We start from the raw sequence: 25407 nt of genomic DNA on the forward strand, positions 1-25407 counted from the left end.
GGTTTTCAAGCTGAGCCATGCTTGCTCAGGAATTCTGGGAGTTGAAGTCCTTGAGTCATAAAAGAGCCTGCCCTACAGGAGGACATTAAAGTTATTTACAGGGTTACTTCTTTGGGAACTAAACTTTTAGAATCTAAAACAGCTAATTAAGAAAAGCCAACAGGAAAGAAACTCACATTTTTCATCAGCTTCAGTCTTTTGGAAGGTAAAATTAGATAACAAAATAATTATTTCCTCTGTTAACATCTCTGCAATGAAATCAAACATTTTTCTCAATGTAATATGTCTAATTTAGCTGATGCTAGAAAAAAATAATATCTTTTGTACAGACTCTTGAAAACTATTTTGAATCTAACCTTCTATTACAACTAAACCACTTTAAATTAAACAATTCTTAAGAATCAAATGTTCTTAATTTGGACTTTACTTTTACTGTTTGGACTGTTGTGTGTTTTGAAAAATAGATTTATTTAGAATCTAGTTATGTTGCACTTCAGTCTTTAAATAATTAATCTAGTATATACATAATAATATATGATGTTTTCCATGTTGAGTTTAACATCAATAACATTTATGAAAAAAGCTAAAATAATTTCTGGTGGTATTATCTGTACATTAAAATTTTGTTTAGTCACAATCTTTCACTTTTCACATTCTGGAAAAGCAGTGGTCATGTATCCTAGCAAAAGATGTTACACATGTGCATAAGTGTAGTCAGTAGCATATGCCATTTTAAAAATATCAGACATGCAAAGAAAGAAAAATAAGTCAAAAATATCTGTATTACATCCAGAAATGCCAACTTTGCAACCAGTATTTCTCATCCATAACTATGGCACCCTAAGGATACCTGCATACATGCAAATGCTTCTCTGGGATCAGTAACACAGCAGGGTTTGCTTTTTCCTTCCAGTAACAGATTGCTGGGAAATACAAAACATGGCCTTAAGAATTCCAATGTTTGTTACAAAATTTTCTGGATGTGGTTGGAAAGAGGCCTAGAAATGCCAGCACAAATACATCACACTTGCTGAACGTACACACGCAACTAATTATAACCTTCAATTATATGTGATATGCTATCAAGGAAAATGTATACATATAGCCAGAAGACGTTTAGGGAACCTTTGTTTTTCATACACTGTTCGAATTTTGTTTTAATGCCATGGTGATACACAATCAAACGTAGTCAGGTGTTTTTTTTTTAATCCCAAAGCATCTGTTCGTTAAATACAGTATAACAAAGTTTTGGATGATGGAATTATTTTTTATCTAAAGATAACTAATGATAACAGCTCTTAAATCTGTTATTTTGTTTTATTTTTGCACAAAAAAAATGTATAATTTGCATTTGCATTCATTTACAAATGGAATATGTTGTTAAAATGTATTGGTGTTGAAATAATTAGTGTACACATATACCTAAAACCAGTTTATTGCATTTGGCAATTGTACTAAAAAAATATCTCGTTGTCAACCAATATAATTCATTTAATTTGAAATCAAGTGAAAAATTGATTTAAATTATTTTATTAAAACAAATTAATGGCAATTCTTTTATAAGAGGTTGCCTCAAACAAAATGAGTTTGACATGCCTGCTATAGATAGTTGAATGCTCCAAAATAAATTCTAGACCAGGCCTGTACATGCAGCCTACCAAGCACCCTTGGACAGAGCACAGACTTTTTTTTAAAAAAAAAAGTAATAAAATCACCACCACTGCCCTGAAAGTCATGTTGCCTAGTGCCTCCATGGCTTACCATGACCACGAGGTCCAACACTGTAGATGCTCCTCTAGTCACCAAATCATTGATTAGCCCACCAGCATACCTTTGCAGACCACAAAGATTTTTAATTTATCAGTCAAGTTTCACAGACCTCTTCTAGATTTTCCTCTTGCCTTTCTGAGTTACGGTAATTCCTTGGTCTGTCATTGAGCAAGAATTGACTTTGTAGGGAAGCATATTATCATTTGATGTATATTTAACATATGTTCTACCTTTATTTACTGATTATATAATATTTGTATGCAATTTGTATGCACCTGGGAAGTGTCTGAGGTCACATTTTTAACAAATAGTTCCACCAATAAATCTGAATGAATAGAGTAATTTAGAAAGAGGCAGGCCTTTAGTCAAGATAGGATAACAAAAGTTGGGGAAAACAAGGAATCACCCCCCACCCCACATACACACATGTACACCAATAATGGGATTAGCCCAACCATAAGACAGGATACTGGTAATGGCATAACTGAGGTGTCATATCGATGTAGCCACTGGTGGGATTCAGCCAGTTTGCACCACCTCGGCAGAACCGGTAGCTAATTTTTTGATGCCCAGGCCCAGAATGGACTTCCAGAAGCAGCATCCACACAAGGGAACCGGTTGTTCACATATTTGAATCCCACCAGTGAATGTAGCTTATTTTGTTGTTGTAATATTATTGCCAAGGCAAAGGCAACAGTCCTAAGATACTCTCAGAAGCCAAAATAGAGAATTCAATCCAAGAAGTATTGTATTAAAAAGGCTGTTGGATATTATTTAACAATTTACATTTATTTAATTTAATGGCTACTTTTCTGCCTTTTTCTTTAGAGAAATGGCAGACCTAATTTCTTTTTTCAAACATGTTTATTCTTTTATCGCCAAAAAAAACCAAAGAAAAGAAAAAAAAGACTAACAAATGTCCAACATTAATAACAACAAAGAAAGAAAAACCATGTGTACAAAAAAAGAAAAAAACCCAGATAACAAATACATTTAACATTAAACATTAAAAAAAATGCTGATACATAAAAAATCTAATATATTCCCCTCCTATTACATAATGGTCTATAAATAGTTATAAACTTGACTATCTGTATTTAACAAAAATCTTATATTGTATAAACAAATACTCCTGATGCAGAAATTAATTTTGTGTGTGTGTGTGTGTGTGTGCGTGTGTGTGTGTGTGTGTGTAAACCAGGCATGTCAAACTTGCAACATCACATGATGTTGCGTGACATATCGTGGCTTTTTCCCCATTGCCGGCAATGGGGTGGGTGCGGTTTTGGTGTGACACATCCGGCCCATGGGCCAGCAGTTTGCCATGCGTGGTGTTAAATAGCGGATTCTTTGGTGCAGGAATGAAGATGCGGAACAGAGTACAGGATAACTCATTGTTTATTTTGTGCTGGAACTATACTGGGGAAATGTCTGCAACTAGCCGCAATATATAGTCTAGCCCCTAGGCGGCAGCCAATAGGTTTGAATCAACCATTGACGCCTGGAGATAGCCAATTGCAGCACAGGAGACTTAAAGTCTGGGTTGCTGGAGAGCCGTTAGCTGCTCCAGCAACCCACGTGGTGCTTCACAAGAGCCCAGTACATAACACCTGGTGTAAAAAATCAACAGGTTACCTCAGAGTTAAAAGTACTCTTCAAATCCTTCTGTTAGTCATCTGTCATTTTATTTAATATGTAGAAAATCCACAAATGGCTTCCAGTCTCTTATAAACTTGTCTAATCCATTGTCTTTAATCAGAGCAGTTAATTTTGTCATCTTTGCTAATTCAACCAATTTTAAAATAGAAATGACAGGCATAACTTCATGATCTAAAAATGGATTTAGTCTCAATATAAGATACAAATAGCATCAGTGCATTATAAAGGATATAATAAATTAGCTGAGTTTTACAAAACCATTAACAATCCTGTCTTATATTTATGCTAGACTCTGGGATTTTAAAAATTATTTGTTAAGAGAGAAGAAAAATACACAACCCAATATCTTTAAAGAAAACATGCAATAGTATAGAAGCCAGAGAAATCATCACCTAACTTTGTAGGAGTTTATACATAGCACATTTTTTTGTTAACAGAATGAAGAAAAAGCTTCCAACCAAGAAACAAGCCACAAGCCAGCATCTACAGTATGCTTGTATTGTAATCTGAAGACCAGAAGCCCTGTCATACAGCTGGCACTTCTTTCCAAATGTTTAAAGTGCAACAATTTCCCTTTATTTGCTAAGTTTACTTTAGAACTTGTTCTCCAGGTAGAACAGCTTGGTTAGTTGGAAAGATTTTAAAACTCTCCAGCTAGCTGATTACACAACATTCAGGCAGTTTCTTTTCCATCAATCAATCTTCCTTCTTCACCACTACGTAGGACTGCCCTCCCTTTGCTCACCTTCAGTTGTAACTTAGGGTGTGACTAGACACCCGCCAGGTGCATTAGTAATATGCTCTCAGCTTTTTCCCTCCAGCTAAGAGGAAAAAAACTAATATTGTGCAGCAGGCTGAAATTGCTCTCAAGATTTGCAGCTGGCTGAAGGCAGTTTTGGAGAGTCTAACAAATTTACAAAAACAATGCTGATGCGGACCAACTGCAAGAGTGAGTATTCTTTACGTCCCTTTTGCCCTATATCCAAACTTGTCTTTTTCTCTTTTTCTTGTTATTCCAGGCAGCCTTCCTAAGAGAGCTGAATTGGTTTGATGTTTTGTTTTGGATTTTTTTATAACAGAGCTCCAGTAGGCCTTTCCTTCCATGTTTACTGATATATCAAACATATTAAATAATTATAAAGTTAAATGGCACACGTGTGCCAGAGCAGGCATCAAACCTTTGTTTCTCAGTTCATAGCAGCTGCAGCTCAACCAGGAACTTAGAGGCATTCTGATCATTTCTCAAATTCAGAAAGAATACCCTGTCTCTGAAAGTATTGTTATCTGCATGACAGAGAAACAGTTCTAATATATTCTGTAATTTATTTTGTTTATAATTATACAACATTCTCCTTTCAGACAGATTCTCTGATTTTTATCATTGCAAATTTTGTAAGAAAGAAGGGCTTGTCGTTTCCCATCTCAAAATAGTATTTTTCAGTACTATCGAAATCAGCTCCCACTCACCGGTGTCTAGTATGTCTAACAAAATATAGTACGTTTACTTCATAAGCTTGGTTAATAACACTGAACACAGTCCAGAGAAGAACGTACCAGTGCCTTATTTTACATTCCAGAATTTATTCAGATATCTGGTCGCTTAATAACTCCTGTTGTCAAGTTCTACTATTCCTCCATAGCAGAACAAAATATTTTAAGCCAATGAACCCAGTTTCGGATGGGTCTTGGATGAGTAATAGTACAGTGCAGAATAAATTGGAAATAAATGCAGTCCTTCTGTAGAGATGGGTGTAACATAAAATCACATTTGATGCTGAGTTTATATATATACTCTGTGGTTTCAGCATGTTAGCTGTGAATGATAGGATCTGTAGTTCAAGGAGAGAGTTACATCATGAAAGCTATTGTAAAAGGTTGAATGCTAAATTAATGATGATAGGATTAATAGGATATGTTTTAACAAAAGAGATTAAAAGAACAGTGAATCAGCCAGAAAGGAAGGGTAGGGCTTGTAATACTGTATACAGTTTGTCCAAAGTCTGTTACACAAAATGCAATATTATAATGTTCTCCTGCAATATAACTTTCCAAGGCTGTTGTTTTTAGTGCCACGAAGAGGTCAAGATCTAGATTCTTACTGTAGTTTAAGATATTAATAAGAGATTATGCAGCCAAAATGGCTATTTTGTAGAATGACATACTTTACATGCCAATGTAGAAAATTTGTTATGAACATTTGTTTGATTAGTCTTCAGAATAAATGTTTAATTGTTGATTTTGATTTCTGCTGCAGACTTATAGCAGGGATGGGCAACTTCCTTCAACTTCACCAGAAGGGTGGGGCTGAAAATGCTGGCCTTTTGCTGGGTAGAAATGTGACCATTTTGGTATTATTCAGTCTTGCTGGTTTGTTTCTAATATTCACCCTTGTCTCTTCCTTGCTCACTCGTCTTTCTCAATGGTTTATCTCTCTGCTACATTTTCATTATCATCTCTCTCTGTCAACTTATCCCTTGCTTCGTTTCTTTTCTTTTTTTCTTCTTTTCTTTTCTTGCTTTCTGTTACACAGTCTCCCTTGTGATTTCCCAACAACTGATGGCTGTTAACAGGCTCTCGTGGATTCCCTCCCCTTTCATTTCAGCCAGCATCATTCTGCCACATGAGATTACTAGTTTCATTTGGATAGGGATCCTGCAGTAACTATGTTTTGGTGCTTAGCAGATTGCTAGTTTGATATTAAAGGCAGCCAGAGATCTCATCTGCTTGGTGACCATGCCCAAAGAAATTGCTAGGAAGTAAGGATGGCAGGGCGAAGGGACTAGGTGCTTGTAGCTGCCAAAGGCAGCCAACAGGAACTAGAAAGAACTCAATTCCTAACTATATTAATGTTATTGAAGCATCAGAAATCAGGCATAAAACCAACGTTCCGTCAGGAGATGATGGAGAATACCATTTTAACATTAGGCAAATGTTATTTGAACTGCCTGCTAGGGATGAAGCAAATACTATTGACACAACGCTATATTTACAGAATGGTTACTAATTATCTTCAAGGGATAGTTGTGGGGAGATGTGCAGGGAATAATGTTTGCCCATTGAGAGGAATAGGAGGTAGGAAGCCAGAAACACAGGAGAAAATGGCTCTGAAGTCTCAAGCTGCTATGTAGCCCCTTCAGGTTTTTCCACAGACACTCGTAATAGGGTTGAAGTATAGTCATCTAAGAGAAAGAAGCTGAGATGTACACATACCCTATATATGACCTACGCACACTTGGTGCCTTATTTCCACATCTATAGGAATGAGGGAATGAAGGTGGGGTTGCTGTCTATGCTTTGGAAAACCAGCTGCAGTCAGAAAGTCTTCCCATTCTACTTTCCCAAGGATCAGCATAGCTCATCCTTTTTGCCAAAAGACCCAGTAACTTCAGAGATGGATTCATTCTTCATTCATCCATCCATCCATCCATCCATCCATCCATCCATCCATTCACAATTACAAGTAAGCAGTCATGCTGGAATTCTAGATGCCTGGTTAATTGAACTGCATCCTGGCATTTTTAGGAATGTGCTGATGTCAAAAGGCAGCCTCACCCCGCTCAGTCCTAAGCTTACAAAAGGAAAAGCTAAGATGGTGGATGGGTTTATAGAGGAAAAGGAGATAAGAAAATGGCAACCAGATGGAGGCTATTTCTTAAGACTGAAAGCAGGCAGGCAACATGACTATCAGATAACTGCCAGGGTCACAAGCTTTTAGAGTGCTCAGAAGCAACACTCCTTAAGAGTGGAGCTTGGATGCAACCAAAAAAGGAGCAACCACACTGAGGCAACATTTCATCCCAGCCAGCACAAGAACTTTTGGAGAAAGGTAGAAGTTGTATGGAGGATGGAATTAAGACCAGTAGCCCAGTGCTTTTCAACCCATGGTACACGTACCACTGATGGTACTTCAGCACCTGGCAGGTGGTACACATACAAAAGGTTGAAAAGCCCTGTAAAAAAAGTGTAAAAGTGTAGTGGGAGATAAGCTGAAGTGGCAGCAATGCCACACAGGCCTGTCAGAGAGTCAGCTGGAGCTACTATGTTGCTGCGGCTCTGCCGAGCACCCAGGATCGCTTCCGGGCTCCAGCTAATTGGCACTTCCGGAAGCAGCACACAGCCTCAGAGAAAGGTGTCAGCTGCAGTTATGCCAAAGAGAAAAGGAGGGGGAAAAAGGATAGGATAGGATATAAAAGGAGGTTTTGGAAGGAAATAGAGAGAAAAAACTCAACAGGGAAAGAGAAGGGGACAGAGAAAGAGAGGTGGAGAAGAGGAGAGGCTTCTTTGAGTCAACCAGAAAGAGAGAAGGGGATAGAAGAGTGCAAAGATTGTCAGAGAAACAAGCACAAATTTCCCATTAAAAGTGTGGTAAGTGGATGTACAGATAGTTCACAACCAACAACCACAATTGAGCCCAAAATTTATGTTGCTAAGTGAGAAATTTGTTAAATGACTTTTGTCCCATTTTATGACTTTTCTTGCCACATTTGTTAAATGTTGCCATATTTGCAGTTGTTAAATTAATACCACAGTTCTTAAGTGAATCTGGTTTCCCCATTGATTTTGCTTGTCAGAAGTTTGCAAAAGGGGATCACATGATCCCGGGACACTGTGGCCATCATAAATATGAATCGGTTGCCAAGCATCTGAATGTAAATCACAAGACCCTGGAGATGCTGCAAGTTATAAGTGTGAAAAATGATCCTAAGTCACTTTACAATATGTGAAAAGATTGTAAAGCACTGCAGGAGCCAGTTGATGGGAAAAGTGTGTACCACAATAAATCATCAGATCTGTTACGCTGTTAAATCTCAAATCCTTGGAAGCAAAGAAACCTTACAATGACCACCAGACTTGATTAATGCAAAATAAAATCAAAGATCCAAGTTGGTAATTCCTCTGTATGTTTGTATATTTATTGATGCAATGTCGCGTGGTCGCACAGAGAGATGGACACTTGAGCTGGGTATTACTTCTGTTAAGGAATTTGTTTGTGCAGAGGTCTCCTTGTGCTACCAAAGAGTTGCACAGACAAGGAATGGTACTGAGAGCAGTAAAAAGTCACACAAGAAATACACTGAGTTATAAAAACAAAAAGTAGTTTACTTTTGAGGTGGTATAAGAACAAAAATGCACAGTCAAAAAATAAACAGTCCAGGTCATAAACAATAGCAACAGTCCAAAGAGTAATCCAAAAACTACAAAGTCTTCTTACCGGTCCAGAGGTCAATACACAGTTTAGGTTACAACAGTAGTAAACTAACAGCAGAGCAAAAACAGTAACAGTAGAGATCAGTGAATTCAGAGAGAGAGAGAAGCTACGTTCCTAGCTTCCTCTTATGGCCATGAGAACACTTACACACCCATTGGCCAATTAGCATCTTAAAGACATAGTATTATGGTTAATATATTTTCAACCCAACATTGTAGGCTAACACCATATGCCTAACATTCTCCCCTTTGGGTAGAATAATATATAACTCTTACAATCTTATGCACATTCTTTCACAATTAGCATTGTGTTTCACAGCACTTTGTACCTTCGTAAAGTGGTCTGCAATATTTACATCAGATGGACAATACTCTAGCTGTATTAATTTATCTTTGACACATTGTCTGACATTTAAATAACGAAGATCAGTATGTTTAGATCTTGTTCTTACTGCAGCATTATTAGCCATCTTTATTGCAGCTTGATTGTCCTCATACACAATAAATGGATCATTTACATTTAAACCCATATCTAACAATAATTGTTTGTACACTAGCAGTTCTGTACATAACACTGATAGACATGAAAATTCAGCCTCCATTGTAGACAAGCTTATGTGTTTTTGTCTAATAGATTTCCATCCAATCAAAGAATCACCCAACATTATAGCCAACCCTGAGGTAGATTTACGAGTGTTTGTATCAGAGGCAAAACTCGCATCTGCATATGCTGTGAGGATTAACTCACGATTTGGCTCTAAATATAACGAGTAGTGAATAGTCTGCTTCAAATACCTTAATACTCGTTTAGCTGATTGCCAATGTCTAACAGTTGGATTATTGTACCTGGCTAATTGATTTACACAGTAAGAAATATCAGGCCTAGTCCAATTACTCAGATACTTAAGACTTCCTATCAAAGATTGGTACATAGCCTTATCAAATACAGGACTCTCAACATTAGTGTCCTTAAAATCCATAGCCATCGGAGTTTTTGCTGGTTTACACATTTCCATATTGTATCTCTTTAATAACTGAGATATCTGGTCCTGGATGAAGCGGATTATCTAGACCCGTACCAATCGGGTTTCAGGCCCGGGCACAGCACGGAGACGGCATTGGTCGCGCTGGTGAATGATCTCTGGAGGGCTCGGGACAGGGGGCATTCCTCTGTCCTAGTCCTATTAGACCTCTCGGCGGCTTTCGATACCATCGACCATGGTATCTTGCTGCGGCGTCTCAGGGGATTGGGAGTGGGAGGCACAGTTTTACGGTGGTTCTCCTCCTATCTCTTGGGACGTTCGCAGTCGGTGTTGGCAGGGGGGCAGAGGTCGACCGCGAGGTCTCTCATTTGTGGAGTTCCTCAGGGGTCGGTCCTCTCGCCTCTCCTGTTCAACATCTATATGAAGCCGCTGGGTGAGATCATTCGTGGCTTTGGAGTTGGGTATCATCAGTACGCTGATGATACCCAACTTTTCTTTTCGACCCCAAACCACCCCAGTGATGCCCTCGACGTGATGTCCCGTTGCCTGGAGGCGGTTCGGGTCTGGATGGGGAGGAACAGACTCCAGCTCAACCCCGACAAGACTGAGTGGCTTTGCATATCTTCATCCCGGGTTTATTCGGACATTCCACCTCTAACTATGGGGGGTGAATTATTACCCCCCGTAGATAGGGCTCGCAACTTGGGGGTCCTCCTAGATTCACGGCTCACCTTGGAAGATCATATAGGAGCCGTGACTAGGGGGGCCTTTGCACAGGTTCGCCTGGTGCGTCAGTTGCGGCCCTATCTTAGCCGGGATGATCTGTGCACGGTCACTCATGCGCTCGTGTCCTCTCGTCTGGACTACTGCAACGCTCTCTACATGGGGTTGCCCTTGAGGACCACTCGGAAGCTCCAACTGGTACAGAATGCAGCCGCGAGAGTGGTGTTGGGAGTCTCCCGATACTCCCACGTTACACCTCTGCTCCGTGAGCTGCATTGGTTGCCAGTTGTCTTCCGGGTGAGATTCAAGGTACTGGTAACGGTATTCAAAGCACTCCATGGCATGGGGCCGGAGTACCTCAGGGAACATCTGCTGCCGGCATCAAGCTCCCTGCGCCCTGTGCGTTCCCACAGAGAGGGCCTCCTCAGGGTGCCACCGATCAGAGAATGTCGATTGGTGGCCCCCAGGGGGAGATCCTTCTCTGTGGGCGCTCCGGAGCTGTGGAATCAGCTACCGGTAGAGCTCCGGATGGCGCCCGATCTTCGCTCCTTTCGCCGCGATCTCAAGACATTTTTGTTTGTACAAGCCGGCCTAGCCTGAGGGGGAGTGTTGGGGTTGTTTTATTTTTTGTTTTTTAATTTTTCTGGGGGTTTTTAGCGTTGTATCATATTGTTTTTAACTAGGGCAATTGTTTAATCTGTTTTTAATGTTTGTATTGGTTATTTTATTCTGCCCTGTGAACCGCCCTGAGTCCTCAGGGAGAAGGGCGGTATATAAATGTTATTAAATTAATTAAAAAATTAATTAATTTTACTGGCTTGCAAAATCTTAAAACCCCTATTCGTTTTCACAATATCTAACCCCAAATAGTGGCTAATTTTCCCAAGATTTCTAATTGTGAATTTATTTTCCAATCTTGAAATGATAGTTTGTGCTTCTAACTCAGTTTTTGTTATGATTGCAATATCATCTGTGAATAATAAAAGAAAAGATAATGCTCCGTTGTGTTCTCTTCTAAACAAACAAGGATCAGCATTACTGGCTACAAAACCTAATGCAATCAACTCTTTAACTATACATTTGTTCCACTCATAGCCTGATTGTTTCAATCCATAGAGGCTTTTCTTTAATTCCCAACAATCATGGTCTCTATCACTGGTCAATCCTGGTGGTATTCTTAAATAAATAGTATGTTGTAATGGAGCATGTAGATATGCAGTTTCAACATCTACATGATTAACCATATATTGGTTTTTAGCCGCCCATACTAAAGCTGCTCTTAAAGTAGTTGCCCTTAGACTGGGTGCAAACACCTCGTCATAATCCTCAGTAGTTTGGGCAAAACCTTGTGCAACCAAACGTGCCTTATGGGTTATAGTTCCATCTACACCCTTCTTTAACTTATATATCCATTTACAACCTATAGCTTGCTCACCAGGTGGCAGTTTTGCTTTCACATAAACCTTAAGATCCCGCAAAGACTTCAACTCCCTGTTCATTGCAGCTTTCCATGATGCCTGTTCCTTTTCAGGATACATCCTGATCTCATCATAGTTAGAAGGCTCTACACTAACTTGACATATACTTGCTTCATAGCAATCAGGTGGATGTCTGATACGCGTTGAACGCCAAGGAATTACAGGGCTTTGAATTTCTGACTCCTTTCCTTCCTCTGATTCATTTTTAATCTCCCCTATCTCCTCTTCATCTTTTATATTTACAGGAGATGTATTATCATTACTAGTTATGTTATCAGAGGAGTCCTCAAACACTAGAGGATCAGTATTAACAGTTTCTTGCTCTAGTCTATCCCAACCAACATGCTCAAGGAATTTTGCACACGCACTGTTATATACATTAGTTGTGCCTCGTTCCCAGAAACGATAGGATCTATGGTTAGATTTGTAACCTACGAAGTATAATTGCCTAGCCCTATGTTGGCCTTTACTCCTGAGTTGTGCAGGAATGTGGACCCAAGCTGGGGTGCCAAACGTGTGCAGGTAATCAAGGTTTGGTCTTCTACCATGCCATATTATATATGGTATTTTACCAGTAGAAGTATTAACAACTATATTCAGAACATGGTTTGCACATTTTGCTGCCTCCCCCCACAGTCTATCTGTTAAGCCAGAATCTCTTAACATGGTTCTCATCATGGCTTGTAATGTTTGCCCACGTCTCTCAACAAAAGCATTATGTTGAGGCCTATATGGGGCTGAACGTTTATGCTCAATACCAGCTGATTGTAGCATATCAACAAAACGCTTATTTGTAAATTCAGTACCATTATCAGTAATTATGCACTGAACCTTTCTCTTTGTTTTTCTCTCTACAAACTTCAGCCAGTTTGCAAATTGTTGGAAAGTGTCTGCCTTTGACTTAAGCAGATAACAAAAACCATAACGAGAGTAGTGGTCCAATATACTTAAAATATAACATGACCCTCCTAAACTTGGCTTCATGGGTCCAATTAAATCAGTAAACACAACTTCCAAAGGTACAGTTGTTTTGAAGCCGTTTACCCTGCTTGCAGGAGTTGCCTTACTCTTTTCCTGATTACAGGCATTGCAATTCAAATACTTACTACATGGCTTCAGTTTAATTCCTACTAACTCAACTGTTTTACGTAGTGAGTTAAAGTTCACATGCCCTAACCGCCAATGCAATAAATGTATACATTCATCATGTGGCTTCTTGTTCTCACATATCGAGTTAGCTTTAACTGTACTAACCTGGTTACTTGTGAGAACGAATAAACCATCTTTCAAATTAGCAGTTACACAGGTTCCATTCCTCTCAATAGTGCATTGCTCCCCTCTGAATGTTACCACAAACCCAACTTTAACCAATTCCCTTACAGATAACAGGTTGAATCTTAGTTTAGGTATATATAACATAGGTAACTGTTCATCAATGCATGGACAATAGGAATTACCTTCACCAGAGGCCTTCATCCTCCAACCGTTTGCCAGTGAAACATATTGGTTGCTGTTTTTCATATTAACAAACCTATCCTTCACTTTAGTAATGCATTGTGAAGCCCCACTATCAACAACCCACAATTCATTGTTTCTGGATGTTGGTTCATCAGAAATAGCCAAACCAATGCCCTTTTTAGCCTTTCCACTGCTATTAACATTCTGTTTTTTACCCTTTCTACAGAATTTGGCTATATGCCCTCTAGCCCCACAAGAATAACATTTCTTGACATTGTAAGCAGTGGTAAATGGCTGCTCCTCTCGTGGCTGTGTCTCTCTCAGCTGGTCTCTGTCACGCCTCCTTCTGGACTCTTCCAGCAGTTTCCCAGTAATGTTAGTCAATGTCAGTTCCTCTCTGGTCAGAACTTCCAAAGAAGAAACATACCCATCATAACTCTCATCCAAAGATGACAGAATAATGTAGACCTGATGCAACTCTGAAAAAATCAGCTCCTTTTCATGAAGCTCTTGAAAAGCTACCTTCATGTAATTTAAATGGGTCAGCATATCTCCATTCTTCTGCAGACGAGCCCTAAACAGCTTACGTGTAAGGTGTATATGTGCACCCACACTGTCTCGAACATAAAGCCTTCGCAAAACATCCCAACACCTAGCAGCAGACTCCTCACCACGAATATGGACAAGCTGCTGGTCATTCAGTGTTAGTCCAATAATGCAAAGAGCTTTCTCATTGCTTCGTTTAAAGTCGTCTAACTTCTTTGCATCCTCTTCATCATCTGGATCCCAAGCAGTAGTATCTGGTGGGTTATTTACAACAGTCCATAGTCCTTCCTTGCGCAAAAGCAAGCAGCATTTTGTGGACCAGGAAACATAGTTTGTCCCATCCAACCGGGTTATCCAGGAGATGCCTGACAACAGTTCTTGTGCCATTTTACACCAAATAGCAAACTCAGCTAGGATACTGTGTGTACTAACTCTCAGTACAGGCCTGGGCCCATAACCAGTGTTAAGGAATTTGTTTGTGCAGAGGTCTCCTTGTGCTACCAAAGAGTTGCACAGACAAGGAATGGTACTGAGAGCAGTAAAAAGTCACACAAGAAATACACTGAGTTATAAAAACAAAAAGTAGTTTACTTTTGAGGTGGTGTAAGAACAAAAATGCACAGTCAAAAAATAAACAGTCCAGGTCATAAACAATAGCAACAGTCCAAAGAGTAATCCAAAAACTACAAAGTCTTCTTACCGGTCCAGAGGTCAATACACAGTTTAGGTTACAACAGTAGTAAACTAACAGCAGAGCAAAAACAGTAACAGTAGAGATCAGTGAATTCAGAGAGAGAGAGAAGCTACGTTCCTAGCTTCCTCTTATGGCCATGAGAACACTTACACACCCATTGGCCAATTAGCATCTTAAAGACATAGCATTATGGTTAATATATTTTCAACCCAACATTGTAGGCTAACACCATATGCCTAACAACTTCTTTATTTGGATCGTGAATGAAGCTGGGGCAAAGGGGTTTACCTGGCATTTCTTATACTTGCCCAGGTGAATGGTGACCAATAGATTTGAACCTGGGCTTCCCGCCAGTGCAGGTGGCCAATGGATTTAAACCCTGGCTTCCCGCCAGAGCTGACCATGCCCTGGGCTGTCAACGACTCACTCTATTCAGGCTTTCCCGCCAAAGCGGTTATAGCCTGGAGCTGTCCAGCCCCCTGCTATGCTGGCATTTCCGTGTGTGCTTAACAGCATACACTACACCCCTTCCCCCATAGTGAGGACTTTCCTCTGTCATTCAGTTTCCATAACTATATACACTTATTTACAATATTTACATACACAGGGTTACAATTGACAAACCTTGATTGTTCTGCCACCCCCCTAAGAACGCACATAGTCTGCGAGGTAGCTTGGCGCCTTGTGCGGCCTGCTTGATCTTCTTGGGACTAGTTCTCCTTCATGTTGCTCCTGTTGTGGTGGATTGTTGTGTGTCTCTGTGTGTGATTTGCTGGGTTCAGGTGACTGCCTGTTTTCTCTGTCACTCTCCTGCCTGGGGTGGGGTTGCCACTGAGCCCCTCTGGTAACCTCCTAGGTAATTGTTTTTGTATAGGCTCTTGTGTTGGCTCTTCCTCCTCAGCCCCCAGTGTGTCCTCTACCACCCTTTCAGGAGCCCTTTTCCTCAGCTGGTCCAGGTGCCTTTTCCAAAGGAGTCCCCCCTCCACTCTTACTCTGTAGGAAAGGGGTCCTGTCTGTTCTAATATCTCCCCTGGCACCCATGGGTGACCTGTGCTGTAATTCCTAGCCCAGATGTGGTCTCTGGAGTTGAAACGTGTTTTGATGTTGGGGGTCCCAGTGTCTGCGGCTACCCTGTCTGGGTGTAGCCTGTCTAATGTTGTTATGAGGCGTCTCCCCCATCTGAGTTCCGCTGGGCTTTTGCCTGTGGCGGTGCAGGGTGTTGCATGTTGGTGAAGAAGAAATGTGGCTAGTCTTTGCTTCCAATTTCCCTGTACTATGCGCTTGAGAGCATCTTTGGTTGTCCTCACGAATCGTTCTGCCAATCCGTTACTGGCAGGATGGAAGGGAGCCGAGGTGGCGTGCCTAATCCCCAAGGTCCTCAGGAACACCTGGAAATCTGAGGAGGTAAATTGTGTTCCATTATCTGACACGATTACATCAGGCAACCCATGTGTAGCAAACATCCCCCTTAATGCTTGAATGGTTCCTGCTGAAGTCATGTTGCTCACGGGCACCACCTCCAGCCATTTGGAATGGCTGTCTACAGCTACCAAAAATGGGTGACCTTGGAAGGGGCCTGCATACAGTAGTCTATATGCACTCTGGACCGTGGTGAGTGTGTTTCCTCCCACTTGTGGACTGGTGCATGTGGTTGTTCTGGCAGTGTCCTCTGGCATGTATAACACCCCGCTACCAGTGCTTCTATCTCCTTATCCAACCCTGGCCACCACAGGTAGCTCCTTGCCAGAGCCTTCATTCTTACTATCCCTGGGTGTCCTTCGTGTAACGACTGAAGAACTCTTTCTCTGAGCCTCGTGGGAATGATGACTCTATTTCCCCACAAGAGGCATCCCTTGTGTGTGGACAGTTCATGCCTTCTGGCAAAGTAAGCAGTGAACTCTAGCCCTGGTGATTTGTCCTGCCACCCACTGCTCACCCATGATTGTACCCTGCTCAGAACCTTGTCCTTGGGGGTCTCTGTGGCTATATCCCTTGCGTTGAGGGGGCATTCTGGCAGCTCCTGAATTGCCAGTATTTGCACAGCCGGAGCTGGGTCTGGCTCAGTGTCCTTCAGGGGAAGTCTGCTGAGGCCATCAGCGTGCCCCATCTCCTAGCCTGGCCTGTGTACCAGTTTGCAAGAATATGCAGAGAGAAATATGGACCATCGTAACATCCTAGGTGACAGGATCTGTGGTGTTTGCTTCTCTGTTGTGAATAATCCTAATAGTGGTTTATGATCAGTGTAAATTAGGAATTCCCTACCATAAAGGTAGTCATGAAATTTCTTTACTCCAGCAACCACTGCCAGTGCCTCTTTGTCTATCTGGGCATAATTCCTCTCTGCAGCTGACAGGGTCCTGGAGTAGTATGCAATGGGGGCCTGCGTTCCATCCTTCCTTAGGTGGCTGAGCACTGCCCCAATCCCATAAGGGGATGCATCACAAGCAAAACAGATTGGCTGGTCCTCCCTGAAATGGGTGACTGTGGCATTGCTTGCTAACATGTTCTTTAGTGTTTGGAACACGTTGGCATGTTTGTCAGTCCAGTCCCAGGATGCTTCCTTGTCAAGCAACCTGTGTAGGGGTTCTGCAATTGTAGCCTTGTGTGGCAGGAATGCGTGGTAAAAATTGAGAAGCCCCAAGAATGCCTGCAATTCAGGCTTGTTTTTGGGAGCAGGGGCTTCCTTGATTGCCCTGACCTTGGATGCAGATGGGTGGATGCCTTGAGCATCAATCCTGAACCCCAGGAACTCTGTCTCCATTACCCCAATCTTGCATTTCTCCCTTTTGAACTTCAACCCTGCCCCCCTGAACCTTTCAAGAACTGCCTTCAAACGGGCTGCCAGTACGTCCATGGAGCTAGCTGCGATTAGGATGTCAAAATAAGGACAAACCCCTGGTATTCCCTTGTGAGTCCTTTTCATCACCTCCTGAAAAATTCCAGGAGCCACGCTGACCCCAAACTGCAACCGGTCTACCCGGAACGCTCCCTTGTGAGTGATAATTGTTTGTGCTCCAGCAGCCTCTGGGTCTACCGGCAGTTGCTGATAAGCTTGAGCAAGATCCAATTTAGCGAACACCAACCCACCTTGCAGGGACGCCAGGATGCTGCTGACCGCGGGGACCGGGTAGGAGTGGGCACTCAACGCTCAGTTTATTGTCCCCTTATAGTCAGCACAGATCTTAATTTTGCCATTTGCCTTGAGCGGCGTTACGATGGGAGTTTCCCATTCCGCTCCATCGACTGGCGTTAGCACCCCCTGGTCTACCAGCTTATCCAGTTCCCGCTCTATCTTATGCTTAAGCGTGAACGGAACCCTCCTAGCCTTCATCCTTATGGGTTGCACCTGGGGGTCTAACTTAAATGAGATTGGGGGACCCATGTACCTTCCCAGCTGCCCGTCGAACACGTCCGCAAATTCTTTGCAGACAGCTTCGAGGGAAAGGTGGCTCTGCGTCTGGTGAATCCCTGTGATTCCGATGCCCAGTGCGTTGAACCATCCTAACCCGACGAGGCTGGTCCGCTGGCCCTCAACAACCAGCACACTTAATTTACCTTTGAATCCCTTGCACTGAACCCTCACCAACGCCTCCCCCCAGACGTTAATGGGTGAATTTTGGAAATTGGAGAGGGTCAGTCTGGATGGCCTCAAGGGAACCCGTTGACCGCTCTGCTTGCAAATTTCCTTAAACGTTCCGGCGGAGATGATGGACACGGCTGACCCTGAGTCCAACTCCATTGTGCAGGGGACCCCTTGCAGCCTCACCCTCAGTTTTATTTTTGGGGTTAGCGCCGCAGGAGCCCCTATTAAGAAAACACTCGGCCGTCCCACCGTGTGGCTAACAGTCAGTCCCGGCAACTGCTTCCCGGTACCTGTAGCGCACTGGAACTTGGCTTCCACCTCGTGTAGACTGTCCCGCTGCTTGCTCCTGCAGACCGCCGCGATGTGCCCTGTTTTTCTGCACGACCGACACTTCGCCGTCTTGAAACAGCAGGTAGACCGGGGATGTTGTCCTCCGCAGCTCGCACAATGGTTAGACCGGGAGCTGTTCGTGCCGCAGCTAGAACACTGGGTAGACCGGGGTTGTCCGCAGCCGCTGTGCTGGGTAGACTGGGGCCGACTTGCGCTGTGGCCATGGAGCTGGATAGACCGGGGGCCATTCGCTCCGCACCTGCACTCCTGGCCTCTCTCGTCCACCGCGGCTGATCTCGGCTCCCTCATGTTGTCTCGGTTGGGGTTGAAGGGTCGCTGTGGTCAGTGGATGGCGTCCACTTCCAGTTCTGCCTTGTCTGCGTCGCTGCACCCTCTCAGCTGGTGAATGGATCCGCCTTCCCTCGCATCGGACTCCTCGGCCGCGTCCCAGGCTAGGAATTCCTCTTGTACATCCCTCAGGGTCAGCTTCTGTCCCTCAACCCACAGACGATCCGATCCCGCACCCGGATTTCTAAGTTTTCAAAATTACAGATGTGAGCTGCCTGCCTCAGGGCTGCCATGTATTGCTTGGCAGACTCACCCGGCCGCTGGTCCCGCTTCTTGAACCGGTACCGCCAGGTGATCTCGGACGTCTCGGGCTTGAAATGCTCGGTCAGCTTCACCAGTAACTCATTGTAACCGACGGAGTGGATGTCGTCAGGTGCACAGAGACTGACCACCAGCTGGTACATTTCCGTGCCACAGCTGCAGAGTAGTGTCGCTGCTCTCTGCCGGTCATCCTTCACCCCGTTCGCCCGTAGGTAGCACTCGAGCTGCCGTATGAATGCTTCCCACTCCTCCGGGCGGTTGCTGTGGAAAAGGGGATACTGACCCAGTTGTGCCATTCCGCCATCTCGGTCGTCCTGCGTCTGGGTCTGGGGCTGCTGATTGGATTCTGTCCATGGCTAGCGTTGACCAGTGCAGTATCCCACCTTCGTTGCCAGTGCAATGTCGCGTGGTCGCACAGAGAGACGGACACTTGAGCTGGGTGTTACTTCTTTATTTGGATCATGAATGAAGCTGGGGCAAAGGGGTTTACCTGGTGTCTCTTATACCTGCCCAGGTGAATGGTAACTAATAGATTTGAACCTGGGCTTCCCGCCAGTGCAGGTGGCCAATGGATTTAAACCCTGGCTTCCCGCCAGAGCTGACCATGCCCTGGGCTGTCAACGACTCGCTCTATTCAGGCTTTCCCGCCAAAGCGGTTATAGCCTGGAGCTGTCCAGTCCCCTGCTGTGCTGGCATTTCTGTGTGTGCTTAACAGCATACACTACAATTGAAAATGGTTTGTTTGGCTTTTTTAATTATTATATCATATATCATTTCATTTCATTTCATTCCATGTGTAAAACGATTTCTTGATTGACAGATAGACTGCATATGGATTTCAGAAGATATCACATTCAGTACGGTTCAAAGCAAATAATCAAAATCAAAAATGTACTTGTGGATTGAAGAGGGAGGTGGTGTAATAGACCATGATGAAGTAGCAGTTTCCCAGGAAAGAGAGATCACATTCCAAGAAGGACATTGAGACAAGAGCCAACACAACCTAGAGATGGATCCAAAAAAGAGATTTAGGATAACTACTCCCTAGAAACATCCAGGCTTAGAATAGTATTAAGTTTATTCTGGCAAGATTTTGTCTATATGGTGTGAACAAATAAAGAACTGAACTTTGTCTAGATTGTTGTATGTCAATCTTGGACTGGGTTGGACAACAGCTTGCTCTTTAACAGCTTTATGTATGTGTGTTGATTTTTCAGGTGTTGATTTTGGTGGTATCACATGGTTTTCTAATTTTTCAGAACAATAAAAAAACGAAGTTGTTGATGATTCACATATTTATTATAGCATAACCTTTGTTGTTCCCATACTTTATTCCTAGTTACGATTGGTTCCAAAGGTATGAATTATTTATTTATTTATTTATTTATTTATTTATTTATTAATGGGATTTATATCCCGCCCTATCTCCCGAGGGACTCAGGGCAGCTAACAACAACAAAACTTAAAGGTCTCTGTACAGTAAATTAAAAAATAAAATTTGAAATAAATTAAAATAAATTAAAGAATAAAGTTAGAATTGTAAATATAATTAAAATCCCTGTCAGTCTAGGTCAGCCAGGTGGAAAAGGAGTGTTTTGAGGCCGCGGCGAAAGGACTGGAGATCTTGGGCCATCCGAAGCTCAGGGGGGAGCTGGTTCCACAGGGCTGGCGCTCCCACAGAGAAGGCTCTTCCACTGGGGGTTGCAAGCCGACATTGTCTAGCCGATGGTACCCTGAGGAGGCCTTCTCTGTGTGAGCGTACTGGGCGATGGGAATTCGTTCCCGGCAGCAGATGGTCCTGCAAGTATCCTGGGCCTAAGCCATGTAGGGCTTTAAAGGTAAGAACCAGCACCTTAAATCTCACCCGGAGGGCAACCGGTAGCCAATGCAGCTCACGCAGGAGGGGTGTAATATGGGAGTATCAGGGTGCTCCCATCACTACCCATGCAGCTGCACTCTGCACCAGTTGAAGCCTCCGGGTGGTCTTCAAGGGCAGCCCCATGTAGAGAGCATTACAGTAGTCTATAGGGGAGGTAACAAGTGCGTGGGTGACTGTACGTAGGGCATCTCGGTCTAGAAAGGGGCGCAACTGGCGTACCAGGTGAATCTGGGCAAATGCCCCCCTAGCCATGACTCCAATATGATCTTCAAAACTGAGTCGTGAATCCAGGAGGACGCCCAGGTTGCATGCTCTATCAACGAGAGGTAATATCTCTCCTCCTATAATCAAAGATGGACCCTCTTGAACTAAAAGAGATGTCGGTACGTAAAGCCACTCAGTTTTGGCCGGGTTGAGCCGGAGCCTGTTCTTTCCCATTTACTGCTTTACACCTAGCTGACCATTTTTATTACTGTCATAGCCCTGCTGGATGTTAAATCTGCTTTAATTGAAAGGAGAGGATACCAGCTCCACTTGCTCAATTCCCAGACTTTATATTTCAGCTGCTTGGTCTTAAAAGGCCTTATTAACAATGGGCATTTTCTCTTTTTATTAACTAAAACTAACATTCTAAGTATTTTATTTAGGAACAAGAGTGCAATTCTATCCACAAAAGTATTTTTTCTGAATTTTTTGGACTTAGCCTAGATCCATATATTCACTGAAGAAAAAGTTAATAAAATGAATACTATCTAATTGGGTTGCTCAGAGCCTGCATACAGCTATGTTAAATTAAGCTGCATCAGTTAAATAATATATTTTAATTTAAGCTATTTCATGCATTATCTGCTTATGAATTAGCATACCAATAATGAACTACTAAGTTACATATCATTCAATATATTCATGCATCAATTTATTGTTACTTTTTTCTTCTTGCCTTATTTGGTGTTTTTTTTAACCTGTTTTGTTCTATTTTTTTCAGGTTTTATGAAATTTGGAGGTTTTATCTTTGCATCTGTCTGTGCTTGGTATTTGGGGACATTATTGGCATATCTCACACCTCAAGATCCATTTGCATTTGACCAGTTACTTCCAGAAAAGCCAAAAATTTACAGTAAGTAATCACATTTCCAACATATAAGTTTAAGATGCACTGAGTTTTCATTCTGTATCTGCCAAAGAACGTCTGTGTTCTTAGGTGCTACCCAAGCTTTGGATGGCTGGACTACGGATTAACGTAGGTTTGTTGTCTCCTTTGATTTCTGAAATCTTTGAGCATCGTCTGCCCACATATGCAATTCATGTTTAGTTAAAGCAAGATGTACTGACGTAGCCTTGCCCACCTTCGCTACACTTCATTGGCTGCATCTTCTCAAGGACCACATGCAGCAGGAAATGGAAAATGAAGGCAGGATGTACATATTTACAGATGTTGCAGCTTAACAACACTACATAATTTATAATCTTGCTAGTTTTTGATTTATCAGATAGTGCTTTATTTTGTTAAAGGGAAACTTATAAATCTTAGTGAACCCAATATAATTTATATTCTTACTAGTTTTTTATTTGTCAGGTAGTGCTTTATTTTGTTAAAGGGAAACTTATACTTCTTAGTAAACCCAGCTTGCGATGTAACTATTGACCTAAATCCAAAGAGTGAAGAAGAATCAAAACAGCTGAAACAGTGCAATTAAAGCTCCAATTTTGTACTGTAGCCCTCTGGATTTCTGCAGTTGAGATACAAAATAAATATTTAGGAAATGAAGAGTAGATAACGGTTGGGAGGAATACATTGTTTTCAAAAGATAAATTAATGAAATAAATATACGGTAAGTGCAAATTGAAAAATTATTTTTTTAAATGCCAATAGAGAAATATAAACATTCATTGTTGAAAAAGACACTAACTGATCAGCTGAAAATGTTCAAGAAAAAACCAAAATAAAATAAAAACTTGGGGCACACTATCAGCAATGTTAGGTATTTGAAATTAACACTGTGAATAACAAGACAATTTCACAGAGAAAATGTTCTCCAGAACACAGTCTGAAACAGGAATAAAAGTTCCCTAGCTTGTACTGATAAATAAGACCATGAGACTTTCCATTACGCACAAACATGAATTAAGACTCTTGGTTAAGTAAGATACTGGAATAGAATCTCTTTGAAGGAAAGATCTCCTTCCTTTTGAGAGATTATGTACCATGATATCTGTATCAGCTCTTAGAAATTATTAAACTAGACTTTCTCCTACACAATCTGTTCCCAACTCAGCTCTTCAGGTGTTTTAACAGTGTGTCAATCACCACTATAATCAAGGCCGTTCACTTTGATTTTTCCCAACCTTTCCTCACATCACAGAATTATTGTGCTAGTCCCTCATATAATGTATCCAAAACATGATACATTATGAATTGGATATGAATTTCCATCCTGTTGGAAATTGTGTTGTTTTCCACATTTTCTAGCACAGTTTGGTTTAAACCTGTACTGATCTTTATTCTGCTGCTTGCAATATTTCTGTAGACATATTTCCGTCATTTCCTACAGTCTTCCAGCAATGTCTGGAGCAATGATCCAATTTCATCTTCTGTTACCAGAGGTTCCCTAATAGATGATATCTCTACTTTATTTACGTTTTTAATTTTAAAAATGTCCATTTATTCTTGATGTTTAGAACCTATGTGATTTTTTTTACTGTTCAGTCACCGGCATATTAAGTTATAGTTGTTGTATTGTACCAATAAAAAATTAATCCTAATTGTACTGTCAAGATCTTGACCAATGAGGCTTTTCAAAAAAGATCTGCCGTAATGAAAATCAAATGAACAGATATTGCTTAAGCAAATTAATCTCCTGTTTATACTGTAGCTATTAAGATTCAATTGCGAATGTATGGACTCCAAGTTTACTTCTCTGTTCTTTATTACAGTGCCAGCCCCCAAAAGACAGAAATGTGACCACTGGTCTCCATGTTTGCCTGGGAATTATGCTTATCGCATAGTCAGTGGAGGTGGGAAGGAGAGATTTCCCAAAATCTGTTTTGAAGATAAACTGTAAGTATTTAAGGCCATGTTGATATTCCAAATAACTTAGATACTTTGACACTTGGTAGCTATTCCCACCATAATTCTGGAAGATAAAAACCCAGCTCTCCAGAAAGGAAGAGATCGGAGATAGAGCTATGTGATTCCTATAAATCACCAATGATTATTAAACCATAGCTTTAAAAAAATATGAGAATTTCATCTAGATAAGCCTTTCAGGGCAAAGCCTTTCTTTAAATTCATGTGACTCTGAAGCTTCCATCACTCTAATAATAATAATAATAATAATAATAATAATAATAATAATAATAATAATAATAATAATAATAATAATAATGATGATGATGTTGGAAGGGACCTTGAAGGTCATCTAGTCCAACCCCCTGCTCAGGCAGGAAACCTTATACCATTTCAGGCAAATGGCTGTCCAGTCTCTTCTTAAAAACCTCCAGTGTTGGAGCATTCACCACCTCTGGAGGCAGGTTGTTCCACTGGTTAGTTGTTCTAACTGTCAGGAAGTTTCTCCTTAGTTCTAGGTTGCTTCTCTCCTTGACTAGTTTCCATCCGTTGCTTCTTGTCCTGCTTTCAGGTGCTTTGGAGAATAGCTTGACTCCCTCTTCTTTGTGGCAGCCCCTGAGATATTGGAACACTGCTATCATGTCACCCTTCACTCTTCTCTTCGTTAAACTATACATACCCAATTCCAGCAACCGTTCCCTATATGTTTTAGCCTCCAGCCCCCTAATCATCTTTGTTGCTCTTCTCTGTACCCTTTGACATCTTTTTTACATTGTGGTGACCAAAACTGGATGCAGTATTCCAGGTGTGGCCTTACCAAAGCGTTGTAAAGTGGTATTAGTACTTCACTTGATCTTGATTAAAATAATTATAAAATACGAAGTCACACAACAATTAACTTCCTATAATTGACAATATAGGAAAAGGCCTGTCCTATACTGATACCTTATATTTATTTCAATTTCAGACTGTTAAGTAAACAAGAAGGAAATGCTGGAAGAGGAATAAATATTGCCATTGTAGATTGTAAGTAAAAACCTATAACTCAGGAACTGTAACCAATTTCATACATGTTTTCTTCACATCCCAAACTCCCGACTTGTAAAGGAGATGTAAGACATGCAAAGGAATTTCAGAAAGCATAGAAATATCTTTCATTGACAGATACCATTAAATAAATATCTATATGTTTCTTTTTCTTTTTTTGAAAAAAAATGCTAGGGCTTCTAGGGGAGGTATAGTGACTTGATGATGGCTCTTCAAAAGCAGAGCCAAATACTATAGCAAAAAATCAAAAAACCAGTGGAGACTTTTGAAGAATGGAATGAGAAAATAGTAGCCACAATATCAGCATCAGTAATGATATCTGCTTCTATGGATATCTGCTTCTATGTCCAAAAAATGTTATTGAAGAAATGTC

The 25407-nt window shown here is 41.5% G+C and overlaps 1 protein-coding gene across 1 annotated transcript in view; it reads left to right on the forward strand.

Annotated features, from left to right (window-relative positions):
• Window positions 1-4158: 4158 nt before the first annotated feature.
• The window catches only part of FAM3B (FAM3 metabolism regulating signaling molecule B), a 30690-nt gene continuing 9441 nt past the window's right edge, over window positions 4159-25407 (forward strand). Inside the window, exons 1-4 of the mRNA XM_083361459.1 lie at window positions 4159-4378; window positions 21906-22037; window positions 23855-23978; window positions 24955-25013. Of these exons, the coding sequence (XP_083217585.1) occupies window positions 4354-4378; window positions 21906-22037; window positions 23855-23978; window positions 24955-25013 (340 nt within the window). The 5' untranslated portion in view covers window positions 4159-4353. The remainder of the gene's footprint in view (window positions 4379-21905; window positions 22038-23854; window positions 23979-24954; window positions 25014-25407) is intronic.

Source organism: Vipera ursinii (assembly GCF_947247035.1).
Source record: "Vipera ursinii genome assembly, chromosome: 4".
Lineage (NCBI taxonomy): Eukaryota > Metazoa > Chordata > Lepidosauria > Squamata > Viperidae > Vipera > Vipera ursinii.